Source organism: Marmota monax, unplaced genomic scaffold (assembly GCF_021218885.2).
Source record: "Marmota monax isolate L192 unplaced genomic scaffold, Marmota_monax_Labrador192_F-V1.1 WCK01_AAM20220418_F8-fsc00013, whole genome shotgun sequence".
Taxonomy (NCBI): Eukaryota; Metazoa; Chordata; class Mammalia; order Rodentia; family Sciuridae; genus Marmota; species Marmota monax.
The window spans coordinates 13,687,651-13,699,314 of NW_026692202.1; the positions used below are offsets into that span (position 1 = coordinate 13,687,651).

Below are 11,664 nucleotides of genomic sequence, written 5' to 3' on the forward strand. Positions count from 1 at the left end.
TATTCACATGCAGAAGAAACCAGACTTTTATCTGTCACCACAGGAAAAAATATTAACTAAAATGAACCAAAGACTTAAATATAAGATCAAACCCATGAATCTACTCAAAGAAAATATAGGGCACATACTTCAGGACATTGGTCTGGGAACAGATATTTTCAATATGACCCCAATAGCAGAGGATGCAGATGCAAAAAATTGACAAATGGAATTACACCAAAATAAAAGATTCCTGTACATCAAAAGAAACAATCACAGAATGAGGAGCAGTGCAGAATGTATTTAAAAAGTTTTGCCCTGATAAAGAATTAGTTTCCAGAACATATAAAGAATTCAAACATCTCAAAAGAAATAATAGTAACACTAATAACAATAAGAAGCCAATGGACTACAAAGATATTTCTGAAAATAGGCTACACATATGACCAACAAACATGAAATGTTTAGCATCAGTTAACATTAAAAAAAGTGCAAATCAAAAGCACATTGAAACTGGGCATGGTGGTGCACACCTGTAATCCCAGCAACTATGGAGGCTGAGGAGGCAGGAGGATTGAGAGTTCAAGCCAGCCTCAGCAAAAGCAAAACCCTAAGCAACTCAGTGAGACCTTGTGTCTAAATAAAATACAAAATAGAGCTAGGGATATGGCTCAGTGGTCAAGTGCCTCTGAGCTCAATCCCCAGTACCCCCACCCCCTGCAAAACAAACAAAAAAACACATTGAGGTAGATATGAACTTACCCCAGTCACAATATTACAGAAAAGACAAAACATAACAAATGATGATCTAGATATGAAGAAAAGGGAATTCTTATATACCGTTAGTACAAATGTAAATTAGTACGATCATTATGGAAAATCATATGGGATTTCATCAAATCACTAGAAATAGAAATACCATATGATCCAGCAATCCCATATTGAGTATATACCCAAAGGAAGTGAAGTATGAAGGGACATCTACAGTTGCATATTTATTGCAGCACAAAAAAAGCCAAAGATGAAATCTGCAAGGAGCAACCATGAATTATTGAGGGTCTTCGCTCAGTATAGAGCCATGGAGACTTAGGTTTTTCCCTTAGGAACTATCCCTGTTCTCCCATGTGCATTAGATTGCCCAAGGCACATAGCACCTATCTCCACTCTTGTTGCTCTGGAGTTGGGTGCAATTCATTGCCTTGGAAAACCTTTGATGTTACCCGATATAAATAAAGCAAGGGTGGACTCCATCTTGCCTCTTTTTATGTGGAAGCTCCATCCCTAAGATCAGCTAGCTCCACCCCTACTTTTTAAAATTACTTTTTGTCCCCTATGGTTTTTCTGCTGCTTTCTCTTAGCTTTTATTCCTCAGCCAGCCCAGTATACTAAGAGGAACTCCATTTCCAACAGCCTCGCAGGACGTGGGCGGGACATATCAACCTATGTGTCCATCAATGTTATATATATATAACATTTACAGCAATATGAAAGCTATATGGATATCACTACTATACAATAGTGGACATAAATTTAAATTTATATTACAAACAGTTGCTCTAAAGGGAATATTCAGAGCATCATGTTAGCTGCTATTAGGTACATTTAAACTCTAAAAATTTAATTCATCTTAGTATAACTTCTTTTTCTCCTACTTTTTTTGCAGAAACTTGCAAATAAGATGAAAAAATGAGAATTATAAACTTAATAATACAATATTTTCTGCTTTCAGAAAATATTCTATTATTGATTTCATTTAGTATTTTTGAAGCATCAATGTTGAAGTCTAAGAGACTAAAGACTGTAACACAGTAATTTTCTTTATCATTTTCTCCCCCCACAGTGTTGTGGATTGAACCCAGGGGTTCCCTACCACTGCTATATCCCCAGCCCTTTCTTTAAATTTTATTTTGAGAAGAGTCTTGCTAAATTGCCAGGGCTGAGCTTGAACTTGTGATCCTCCTGCATTAGCCTCCAAAATATTTGGCATTACAGGTATGTGTCCGCCACTGTGTCTCCCTACTTCTTTATGTGCCAAGACTCTAACACTCTAAATAGTGCTAAACTGAAAGAAAGGAAAGATAATTTTAAAGATACAGAATGAATTGTTGGCTACATATAAATTTCGATTGCCATATTATCACAAATTTATGAACTGGTGTTATAGTTTAGTGGTAGAGTACTTGACTAGCATATATGAGGGTCCGGGTTCAGTCCCTAGTATCAGGAAAAACAAAAACAGCAACAACAACAACAAAACCCTCAATATTACAATTTACTTGTTTTAAACAATATAAATGTATTATCTTAAAAGTTTTATAGATCAGATATTTGCAACTGGTCTCAAATGGCTAAAATAAAGATGTTGGACTAGACTACATTTATTTCTGTAGGGTTTAGGGAAAAATCTAATTATGGGTCACTGAAGTTATAGAAGCCACCACATTCTTTTGCTCATGAACTCCTTTTGCCATCTTCAATGACAGCAACAGTGGGTTGAGTCGTTTGCACATCACATACCTTGGACATTTCCTTTTCCCTCTTCCTTGTAAGGACCCATAATTAATATAATATAAATAATCTGAGATAATCTCAGTCAATGGATTATAGAAATCTTTGCAACAGTAATTCTAATTTTTCTTTTGCCACATAAAATAGCATATCTACAGACTCTAGGGATTAGAATGTTTTTCTACTAAGAGCTCTTATTTTGACTCCTGAATATTTCTAAAATTGTTTAAAAAATAAAGCTATCCATTGGGTACTTCTATAATTTTTTGGTATCAGTATAACAGACAATATGATGCATTATGCTTTAACTAAAAGATTTGATACAGTAAAAGAATCCAACAAAAAGTAAAATATTTGCATCAGTAGTAAAACTACCAATATTTAAAATAACAATAATTATACTATTGTCGATGTTTAGAAATAATTCGTATCATATATAATTTGGTAGTAAAATAATGAGGAATAAAAAGTTTTATAAACATAAAGACATAAAGCCAAACATGAAATAAAAATATTTTTTCTAACCACAATCATACTACGATACTTATATATTAGCTATAAACTAAGTAATATTCATATTTATTTATCTTATAAAATATAGACATGTTTTATAGTATAAATGTATAAAATATAACAGCTACATTTATAATTGAGGGGAAAAAATCATTGTATACAGTTCAATCTGTATAAAAGAATTAACACTTTGAACAATAACCATTTTCTCTGCCAAACTCAGCTTTTTAAACAACAGTGTAGTCTTAAAATTACAAAGAAGACTTGGATCTGCTACTGGTTTGTTTGTTTGTTTGTTTGTTTTTGGTAATAAGGGAAAAGTCTTTTGAGAAAGTTTTTCCCTCTAATATAAATCTGGAAATAAAGACAGATACATATACCACACAGAAGCTAATATAGTCTAAATAGGCTTTACCATATCTGTTTATGGCATAATATGAACAGAATATAGAAATTAGAGTTGTAAGTTTATTCTAAAAAATAAGATATCATAAGTAACTGAAAAAAGTCACTCCATAGGAAAAAATAATCATCATCTTACATGTTTAGTGTAGACTCACAGAATTCTACATTGTTTTGCTCATGAAAGAAACTTGCATTTTTCTATATACTTATCAACTCATTAGTGAGTTCATGCCTTCATGTAGAGAACAACCATTTTTTTTCTTGTGTTCCTTCTACTAAGAGCACTAATGAGATAGAACTGAAACTGAAAAGTTTACAAAGGTTATAAAATAAAACTGAAGAATTTTCAGACACCAAATTATTTTTTAAATAAAACTGACTATTTAGAAAATAGAACTATCTAAATAAATAAGTATAACTGTAATACAAGGAGGAAAGGGAAGTGAAAGCTGATGGAGATTTCTAAGAACAGTAAGATCAACCAATGACTTAACATCAGTTAAGTTCAAGGTGCATATTTTGAACATTAGAGCATACAAAATAAATAAAATGAATAAATATATTGTACTAGGCCAGAGAATATACAATATACTTAAAAATGTAAGAGAAGAAAAAGAAAGGAACAAAGATGATTAGAACAAATGAAAAATAACAAAATAGAATATTTAAAAGCCATTTCATTGTACGATATATAAACAAAATAAACACAAAAAATTTTAAAAAGACTATGAAAGTAGTTTAAATAAATAGAAACACAAAGTCAAATAATATGCTACATGTGAAACAACACATATGTCTTTTAACAGGTGAGTATAGAAGAAAAATTTCTATAATTATATAATTAAATATTATACAGCAATAAAAAGACTAAACTGTAGATATATGCTATGTTAACATAGGTGCATTTGAAAATATTGTGGTAAGTGAAATAAGACACACAAATGATGGATGGTTCTATTTTCACGAAGTAATAGAACATTCAGAACTACTTGACAGTGATACAAATCAGATGCACAGGGTCCGGGGATCATGGTGGGTAAATAAGGCAATCACGATGAAACTTTCCGGACTACAGAAGTACCTTACCACTTGACTGATATTTATACAGGTGCATGCATACCTTTAAGAAACATAATTAATCATTGTATTTTATGTAAAGCACAAATAATACAATTGAGAAAGAGAACTAAATTATTTTACATATTATGTATTAATTTATAACTAAATTTAATATATAATATATATTAAATTATTATTTAATATTTTATTTTTACTAAGAAATCAATAAAAACAATATATACAGAAATACCCCAAAATTTAGAAATTAAACAACATACATTAAAGGCAGTGTTAAAAGGTGGTTACTGTTCTGGGGTCGTGCTAGTGTTAGAGGGCTTGCTTCGCATTTTGGGGGCACTGGGTTTGATCCTCAGCACCACATAAATAAATAAAATAATTATAAAATAAAGGTACTATGTTCATCTATAACTAAAAATTTTTAAAAAATTTTAAAAGTAAAAAGGTGGCTACCTGGATTTTTAATAATACATATATAGTTTAATTTGTAGGTATGAGTTTAACAATATAATTAATAACGCTGGGGAGACCAACTCAGTAATTTAATCTTCCACCAAAATTTGCTTATATACATAAACACATAAGTAAAATAAATTAATTACCAATGGAAGCTGAACGCATCTGTCTCATGTGAGTTTCTATGACAGTAGGATCCCGAGAGCTGTAACTTCCCAACTCAGGATAAAAGCTGGAGCCAATGTCATCTGGAGGACTGTGTCTCCCCTGTGGATAATTCTTGGCTATTCTAGGGTCCCAATGCTCCAAGACTAGATGATTCCAATGTATATATTTACCATCAAATTGTGGGTTTCCATACCAACTGTAATAAAATACATGCAAAAAATAATTCAGAGGTGGCAGTTCTTCCAGGTTAAGTTCAGAAGTTTTGGAAGGTTTCATAGTGATTTCAACACTTTTTAAATTCTTGGTATTTGTTTCACTGTTGATTCTGTCACTCTTTTGAAAATCAGTTTTTTTCCCCAAATGAATAGTTTGTTGATGAAGTTCTGGAAGAAGGTCAAGTCCAAAAGGAGCTCCAAAAGTAGCTGAATTTGGTCTCAGCAATTTTAAACCCATCATCAGAGAGAAAATAAATAGAATAAAAAGTGACAAAATGATGCAAGTCCTTCTCCGAAATTTTGCCATGATGACATACTTTAAAGTCCAAGATAACAAATGCTTTGCTGTAATTTATTGAAAAAAGAAAATTAGTAAGAGGTATCAATAATATTTTCTAATGTATTCAAAATGAAAACTAAATCCATAGTGATTAGAATAAAATTAAGAAAATGCAATATTATGTTATCAAGTATTAGTAAATAATCAATATATACATAAACTAAGTGGCAGTACTGATCTGGAAATATCACCATTAGCATGCAAATTATATTCTGTTAAATAAACCTTTCAGGAATTTCATTTAAGAAAATAAATTTTTCATCATTTTAACAGATTTTATGAATATTGAGTAAAGAAAGGGACTTTTCTGTGTATTGGAACTAAGGTTTTCTAATTTTAAACATAGAATTTAAAAAACATAATAAAAGGAAATATGTATGCTGTACATTAAAGTTGAACCATAAACTGGATTTAAAATAAATCATTTTTAACTGAAATTACAATATTACAAGGAGGAAATAATTATACACTTAAAATGATGTTTGGAAATGAAATAGACTCAAACATTTTTTTTTAAATGACAGTAAAGAAAAAATCAAAAGTTGATATAAGAAATTTGAGCATTCATGAATTTTGGTAACCAAGGGAAAACACAGAACTAATTCCATGTAGATATTGAGAGACAACTTTATTCACATGTAATATAATATATAAGTATATACAAATGTAAAAATTATCATTGGGTAATATGCAAGATATGTGGAAATGGTTGAATGTGCATTTTTTTCTATAAGACTATAGTAATTCAAAAATAAAAAGATGAAGAGCATACCACCAGCAAATGAGAGGGCTCAAGCTATTAACATAGTATCTGTTCATTTCTGAGAAGGGACAATTCCTACAGTCCTTCAAGTTCTGCACTCCATAACTCCAGGAACTGAAAACTCCATGTGTGGAACATGGGGAGCCTGTTCACTGACTAGGAACAATGGAACAAGATAATCATTTTGGTCTGCCTCTGAAACTTGTCCTGACATTTCCAAGTTATTGAGATAACAATAAAACCTTTTTGTGCTTAAAAAGTGAGCATTCTGACAAGACATGAGTCAGAAAAACATTTTTGTTGAAAGATTTCAACTATATTAACCATATACATAGAGGCAGGGAATATACTTAAAACGTGATAGTTACCTCTAGGTGAGAAAACAGCAATATTTTCATATGTTGACTACAATTATAATAGTTTTATTATATAAAGAATTATGTGATAGACATCATTATCCAAAGTACATGTATGAAGACACAAATTGGTGCCAACATACTTTATATACAATCAGAGATATGAAAAATTGTGCTGTATACGTATAATAAGAATTGTAATGCATTCCGCTGTCATTTATTTTTTTAAAATCAATTTAAAAAAAGAAAATAGAAACAGGAAAAAAGAAAAAAAATAATTGATGGCAGTGAATATTGAGAAGGCACAGAGAATGAAAGAAATAACCAAATTACTATTGAAATTTATTTTTGGAATGTTGACTTCAGCTGAATGGAAAGTCACAAATAATACTGAAACTTTTTTTACATTTTTCAGGTTCATCTCCTAGATTCACCCATGAAACAGAGTATAAAATTTGAACTATGGAGGCTGTCTTCTTTTTTCTTTCTCTTGACTATAAATATAATTTCTGAAGCTGGTCCCTTTCTCTTTATGCATAACTTAATTCATTCACTTAAAATGTTTAAAATCCATATCATTACAGATAATGTACCAGATCAATCTTTAGAGATGACCTACTGGCTGTAACCCAACCTCCATATTTCAATTGAGAATAAGTCATCTCAACCTAAATAAAAGCACCAGATATTGTGATTAAAGTTTCAGCTCTGCAGTTGCAATGTATGACTTCAAATTCCAATTGTGCAATCTATTTGGTTTGATCTATACAAATAACCTGATCTTTCTGTACCTCTCGTCTCCACTATGAGTTATCTCAACCATAAGATTTTTGTGAGGATCAGCAATAAATGGTTTAACAACCTTCCTAGAATAATGTCTGACTTAAAAAACAGCAATATGAGTATTTCCAAAGATACAATGCAGCCTTTTTGATAATTCTGAATTCCAGAGTGAAATAGTCTATTGTTTTAGCATTATCCACTTCTCAAATTGGCAATTCTTAGATTATGTATTACAACATGTTATTTACATACAAGTCATATCCACAAGAAATGGAGTCTTTACCTTTACACTCCAGTAGAGACCAACATATCTTATACAGTCAGTAATCATTAGTTTTTCAGCTTATTTAATTTCTGGACCTCTTGCTTTTGACATTGGTATGTATGTGTTCAGATTCTACTGATTACATATACATTTCATATGTTTATAGTCTATATTGAACATACTATACAAGAAGAATTATAAAGATTCAATAATCGTATAAACCCATTTTCAAAAAAATTTTCACCTTCAAAATTGTAACACTACAGTGACCCTTGAGATACCTAAAATATCTTGCAGGAAAGGAGAACTACTTACTCAATTTCAACCAAAAAAATAAGTTTCAGACGTTATTTGAGAATAAAAAAAAAAACAAGTTAATTGCAGATGCACAGGTTCTCAAAGCAGGTATTGGCTACTGATAATGTGTTCTCATGAAAGGACAATTTACATTATTCTAAAGTTATACATAATGTTTTTGTTATGCTTTCAGTCTCTTAAAATGTTAGTTTACTTGGAGGTCCCACATTCACACAGCTAAGAAATCAGATCTTGAAGCACTATACTATCATCATTTTAAAAATATTTGCTAATAATCACATAACTCAGAAAGGCCAAAGTCTCTTTTAGTTATTGTTATCAATTAATTTATACAAACTCTTCATGCTTTCTCTTGGTGGAGGGATGTTTTTTCCTGCTATTATTTGCTTCTAATGTTATTCTGTAGGAAATCCTTGGAGATAAATACAACTAATAAGACACATCTGGAACTCTCAGAATCAGTTTCTGTACTAAGGCTTCCTTGCTCAGATCAGTTCTACTGTAAACATTCATACCTTTTGGTCAACAGAAATTCAGTTATGCATAATCTCATCCTTCCAATCTGTGAATTAGAACTTCATTTTAACACTACTAACTTTTTCAAAGTCTATGGTCTAGGATAGTCTATGGCTAAGCAATCTGCTTCAGAGTAAGCAATTTACCAGATCAAGAAGAGCAAGTTCTGACCTAGTAGTTAAGCTCTTGCTCCCATACTATTTTGCCTTTCTACAAGGTATTACAGATATCAAGTTTAGAGAATATATCACTTTTTAAGACATGGATGAAAAACATAGTCATGTGTTCAATTAAAATTACGGTTTTAAGAAACAATGACTGTTACCTGCTTCATGAACTGTAGCACACAATATGAAGACAGTGTATTTTTATTTATTCTGAGCATACACTATTTACTCACATGAATAAGAGAGGCAGCTTTGCAAATGTGTTAAGCATAGAGTCTGAAAATCCACAAAATTTACAGCAACGCCAGTTTTTTTGTCAGATTTACATACACCACAATGAGAGTGGAGTAACCAACTTGACTGTCATGAAAGTGATTTGCAAACAACTTGCAATACCTTGATTTTGTTTCGTATTTTTCTTTCAGCCTATTGCCTACACCCTTCAATGTAAACAACCCCTCATCCCATTCTCATCTAATAAATAGTCTTTCCCTTGCACTTGTTTTTTTTTTTTTTTTTTTTTTTTTGCGCCTTTCCAGGTTCCCTTAACGGTTATCTGTAGGGTTTCGTAACAATAAAACGAAACAAACTGATAGAAGTGCCTATATTTCAAGTTCTCTTCACTGAATAGAAAAACAAAGGTATTCATGCTCCACAGTTGGTCTCTGAGTCTTAGCAAAGGATAAAGTCTACAATGGCAGCGCCAAACACTTTAATAGACCTGGGGGGGCGGGGGAATCTGCACGGTGGCCTCCCCATCCTGCTTGCCTCTCCCGATGCCCAAGGGCACCAGGAGACAGTAGGGCGACCTTCCTGCTGAACCCCAGGACTTTAGGACTTGAGGCTTGTCCTCTCAGTCGCTTCAAGGCCAAGATGCGGTATGAGAGTTATAATGGCAAGGGACTGAGAAAAGTTCCACCTAAACCGAAATTTCCAACTTTCTGGGAAGAGAAGAGAAAACCAAGGCGACAGAAGGATTCCCCTGCGAAAAGACTGGAGAGGAAGCAGGTGGGGTCCAGATCAAACAGGATTCAAAGCAATGAAAGTAACTAACCTAAACAAGAATCTGGGGGTGAGAGTGACAGGACGGACCTTAGGTGGCCTAGGGCCCAGGCTCAACACTCAGAGCCTCCCGCTGCCGGCCAAGGGACGCGGGGTCAAAGGGCTTTGGCAGGAAAGCCGCGAGCAGATTGGCTGCCGTGTGTGCGCGCGCAGGCGCCCACAGTGGACCCCGAGCCCGCCGCAGCCGCGTCACTGGGTCCGGAACTCTTGCAGCTACTCACCAAGGTCTAGGTTCGCCCACCAGTGGGGACTTAGCCGAAAAACCGGTAGTCCACAAGACTGAGAAAGCTGACAGCTTCCTCGCCCTAGCGCAGCCTGTACCTCTGCCCAAAAGGCTGGCGCAGGGAGTTCCGGGAGCCCTGCGGGCTGGGCCGGCGGGGCGGGGCGCACAAGGGTGGGCGGGGTTCAGTTCTCCCAGTGAGAGTCTGGAGTCCGTCGGCGGGAGGGGCCTAGATAAAAAGAGGCTCCTGTGTTTTAAAGGGCTACCCCTGCAAGTAAAGGAAAGGGTTGAAGTTGAGTGAGGCTGAGATCCCAGCTAGTTTCAGAAAGTAGAGATGGCAATAGAAGTTGTCTTCTATGGCTCAGCTCGGAGAGCTGCTTTGACTTTTTGTTGTTGTCGTTTTAGTTTGGATTTTTGTTTTCCAATATGAGGCATTCAGAGGTTGCTTTTAACTCGAGTATACTGCTTGTTTTCAAAGTTTTAACTTGAGAAACGGTTTTACCTTTTTTTTTTTAATTGCTCTTTACTTGAAAGCCAAAGTAGACAGATAAAAATGACATTTTTTAATTTGCAAATCAATTATCTAAAATCACATTTGTAGTGAAATCAGTTGAAAATAAGGCAATATAAAGAACAGAAATTTTTGAAATAAATGTTACAGCAGAGGGTTTCCATCTTGCATCAGCCTCAAAAGCCAAGAGAATTCAATGTTTTGTTTTGGTTACATAGTAACCAGGTAATTTTAACTCACAGATTGTAACTATGATATGAAAACTTTTCTAAGGGATCTCCTTAAAACTCACTGGCTTTTTAAAAAACAACTATAATTGTGAAGCATACATAAATGAGTGTATCATATAATTGCACATTTTAAAGAAGAATTTTTTTTTTACATAACCCACTACAGAGCTTAAGAAATTAAAAAATACCTGTAGTTTTGAAGCCTTCTAAGTAGTCTTCTCAGAAAACATACTTAGGCTTCACATCACCATTATGCTGAATTTTGTACTTGTCATTCCATTTCTTTAATAAAGTAGTTATATACATGTAATTCCATAAAAAATAATTTTCCTGGTTTTGCATTTTATGTTACTGAAACACTCCATCCTTCCCACTTGTAACCTTTTTTGTCTCACTGCACATTCAGATTTTGAAATTCATCAATATACAAATATGTTTCACATCAGCTACTTTGGTGCATCCTTATCCATAGCATCTGCTATTGTTAACCTTAATTTTTCACCTGAAAATAGCATCTAATTGCATTTCTTTTAATTTGCATTTTCTCCCTTCCTATTGAAGGTATTGATCTTTTTGTATTCTACAGGTAATAAATTTTCTGGGAAGATACAAAAACAGATCTACACAGACACTGCCATCTGATAACTTGATAAAAGTACCAAAAACACACTAGAGAAAAGATAGCATTTTTAACAAATGGTGTTAGAAAACTGGAGATACACACACACACACACACACATACATATATGAATGAAACTAGACCCCTCTCTCTCACCCTGAACAAAATGAAACTCAGAGTGGATTAAGGACCT

At 33.4% G+C, this 11,664-nt stretch overlaps 1 protein-coding gene across 5 annotated transcripts in view; it reads right to left on the reverse strand.

Annotated features, from left to right (window-relative positions):
- Positions 1 to 10,270, reverse strand: part of Manea (mannosidase endo-alpha) — a 32,019-nt gene extending 21,749 nt beyond the window's left edge. The window contains exons 1-2 of one of the 5 annotated variants that reach the window (XM_058575579.1): positions 10,113 to 10,270; positions 5,085 to 5,302 (exon numbers count right to left, since the gene is read on the reverse strand). In XM_058575579.1, the coding sequence (XP_058431562.1) occupies positions 5,085 to 5,112 (28 nt within the window). In that variant the 5' untranslated portion in view covers positions 5,113 to 5,302; positions 10,113 to 10,270. Of the gene's footprint in view, positions 1 to 5,084; positions 5,667 to 9,883; positions 10,075 to 10,112 lie in introns of those variants that run through there. The other 4 variants (XM_046431200.2, XM_058575580.1, XM_046431208.2 and 1 more) reach the window with 4 other exon arrangements.
- Between the last annotated feature and the right edge of the window lie 1,394 nt (positions 10,271 to 11,664).